Source organism: Chaetura pelagica, unplaced genomic scaffold, assembly GCF_000747805.2.
Source record: "Chaetura pelagica isolate M959 unplaced genomic scaffold, ChaPel_1.0 scaffold446, whole genome shotgun sequence".
Classification (NCBI taxonomy): domain Eukaryota; kingdom Metazoa; phylum Chordata; class Aves; order Apodiformes; family Apodidae; genus Chaetura; species Chaetura pelagica.
Window position 1 is genome coordinate 78,213 of NW_009953498.1, and position 2,869 is coordinate 81,081.

The 2,869-nt window shown below is 52.4% G+C and overlaps 1 protein-coding gene across 1 annotated transcript in view; it reads right to left on the minus strand.

Annotated features, from left to right (window-relative positions):
- LOC104390216 (rho GTPase-activating protein 39-like) overlaps window positions 1-1,417 on the minus strand; it is a gene marked incomplete at its 5' end in the record, with an annotated part of 60,259 nt that extends 58,842 nt beyond the window's left edge. Inside the window, 1 exon segment of the mRNA XM_009999320.1 lies at window positions 986-1,417. Within this exon segment, the coding sequence (XP_009997622.1) occupies window positions 986-1,417 (432 nt within the window).
- Between the last annotated feature and the right edge of the window lie 1,452 nt (window positions 1,418-2,869).

Below are 2,869 nucleotides of genomic sequence, written 5' to 3' on the forward strand. Positions count from 1 at the left end.
AACCCCCCACCCCTTGTCGTGCTGAAGGTCAGGACTTGGTATCTTCAAGGCTGGGCAAGCAAAGCCTGGCTTAAATAGCCACGAGTGTGCCCTGAATGGACCCATCCTGGGCAGCCACATCTGCCACTCAAGATCCTTGTGACTGAACACCCAAACCATCCACCTCTCCAACCAGATGCCATCCCCACATTCCAGGACCTTTATCAGAGGATCTTCCAAAAGCTCAGGGAGACCAAGGCTGCCTCTGAGGGCCCAGCTGGAAGGAACCTGCTGAGCTGGGAGCTCCTGTTCCCATCCTGCCTGGCCAGGAGGTCACCCAGCCACAGCTTCTGTGAGCCAGGGAGAAGGAAGGAGGACTTGTTGGGGGCAGGAACTGAGCAGTTGATTTCTCAGCAGTGACACTGCTTGGGTGATTCATGTCATGAGAGGTGGAGCTGAAGGGGATACTCATCCACTAATGGGGTCATTTTAGCTGGAAAAACCCTTTGAGATCATCAAGTCCAACTGTTTCCCCAGCCCTGCCAAGGCCACCAGTGCCCCATGTCCCTCAGCACCATCTCCAGGGCTTGGAAACCCCTTCAGGGATGGGGCCAGGCCCTGACAACCCTTGCCAGGCAGGAATTGTTCCCCAGATCCAACCTCAACCTCCCCTGGCACAACTTGAGGCCGTTCCCTCTTGTCCCAGGGCTTGTTCCTGGGGAGCAGAGCCCGACCCCCCTGGCTCCAACCTCCTCTCAGCAGCTGCAGAGCCAGCAGGTCTCCCCTCAGCCTCCTTTGCTCCAGGATCAACACCCCCAGCTCCCTCAGCTGCTCCTCACAAGTTCTCCAGACCCTTCTCCTCCTGCTCCAGCCCCTTCCCCAGCTCCATGACCACTCCCCACTCCCTCCAAGTCCCTTTCCTTGCCATCCAACCCCCCAAAACCCACCCCTAGGACGCAGGTTCCGCACCCACCCACCCACCCAGCCCCGGTTCAAATCTTTTTACCTCTCCACCTCCTCTTTCACCACCGCATACTGGGTTGCCTGGCAGCTCGTCCTCTGCTCCTGCACCTTCTCAGTGCCCTCCAGCTCCTGCTCCAGGGAGGAGCTGGTGCTTCCTTCCCTGCTGACGTTGCTGCTCCTCCCGGGGCTGTTCTCCGCGGAGGCGCGGGGCGACTCCGTGTTCTGCTTCAGGGTTTGCAGCTTGGCCAAGGGGATGATGTCGCAGTTCTGGGGCCGGTGCCAGACGGTCCTCTGGGTGGTGGCATTGTAGTAGTAGAAGCGGGAGGTGTTGGGGTCGAAGAGCTCCCACCACTGGTTCTCGTTGGTGCGCTTGATGCGCACGCCGGCCGGGGGGTCCCAGACGCACTCCCCCGTCAGCAGGTTGGCGTACATGCGCTCCCGGGTGCGGGGCTCGATGATCTCCACCCATTCCAGCCTGCAGGGAGGGGTTGGGGAGGGTCAGGAGAAGAAGGAGAAGGAAGAAGAAGGAAGAAGAAGAAGGAAGAAGAATGAGAAGAAGGAGAAGAAAGAAGAAGAAGGAGAAGAAAGAAGAAGAAGGAGAAGAAAGAAGAAGAAGGAGAAGAAAGAAGAAGAAGGAGAAGAAAGAAGAAGAAAGGAGAAGAAGGAGAAGAAAGAAGAAGAAGGAGAAGAAAGAAGAAGAAGGAGAAGAAAGAAGAAGAAGGAGAAGAAAGAAGAAGAAGGAGAAGAAAGAAGAAGAAGGAGAAGAAAGAAGAAGAAGGAGAAGAAAGAAGAAGAAGGAGAAGAAAGAAGAAGAAGGAGAAGAAAGAAGAAGAAGGAGAAGAAAGAAGAAGAAGGAGAAGAAAGAAGAAGAAGGAGAAGAAAGAAGAAGAAGGAGAAGAAAGAAGAAGAAGGAGAAGAAAGAAGAAGAAGGAGAAGAAAGAAGAAGAAGGAGAAGAAAGAAGAAGAAGGAGAAGAAAGAAGAAGAAGGAGAAGAAAGAAGAAGAAGGAGAAGAAAGAAGAAGAAGGAGAAGAAAGAAGAAGAAGGAGAAGAAAGAAGAAGAAGGAGAAGAAAGAAGAAGAAGGAGAAGAAAGAAGAAGAAGGAGAAGAAAGAAGAAGAAGGAGAAGAAAGAAGAAGAAGGAGAAGAAAGAAGAAGAAGGAGAAGAAAGAAGAAGAAGGAGAAGAAAGAAGAAGAAGGAGAAGAAAGAAGAAGAAGGAGAAGAAAGAAGAAGAAGGAGAAGAAAGAAGAAGAAGGAGAAGAAAGAAGAAGAAGGAGAAGAAAGAAGAAGAAGGAGAAGAAAGAAGAAGAAGGAGAAGAAAGAAGAAGAAGGAGAAGAAAGAAGAAGAAGGAGAAGAAAGAAGAAGAAGGAGAAGAAAGAAGAAGAAGGAGAAGAAAGAAGAAGAAGGAGAAGAAAGAAGAAGAAAGGAGAAGAAGGAGAAGAAAGAAGAAGAAGGAGAAGAAAGAAGAAGAAGGAGAAGAAAGAAGGAGAAGGAAGAAGAAGAAAAAGAAAGGAGAAGAAGACGAAGGAGGAGAAGGAGAAGAAGGAGAAAAGGGACTTCAACAACCCCACGGGGCTGGGTTTGACGGGATCGTCGACGAGGGTTGGGGAAAGAGCTTTGAGATCTGGGACCCGACGCCACCGCGCCAAGGTTTTCAGGAAGGGAGCTTAAGGAACATCCCATCCCACCCCCCTGCATGGGCAGGGACACCTCCCAGCAGCCCAGGCTGCTCCAAGCCCCATCCAACCTGCCCTTCAACACTGCCAGGGATGGGGCAGCCACAGCTTCTCTGGGCAACCTGGGCCAGGCTCTCCCCACCCTCACAGCACAGAATTTCTCCCTCACATCTCAGCTCCAGCTCCCTCTGCCAGCTGGAAACCCTTCCCCCTGCTCCCATCCCTCCCTGCCCTTGTCCCAAGTCCCTCCCC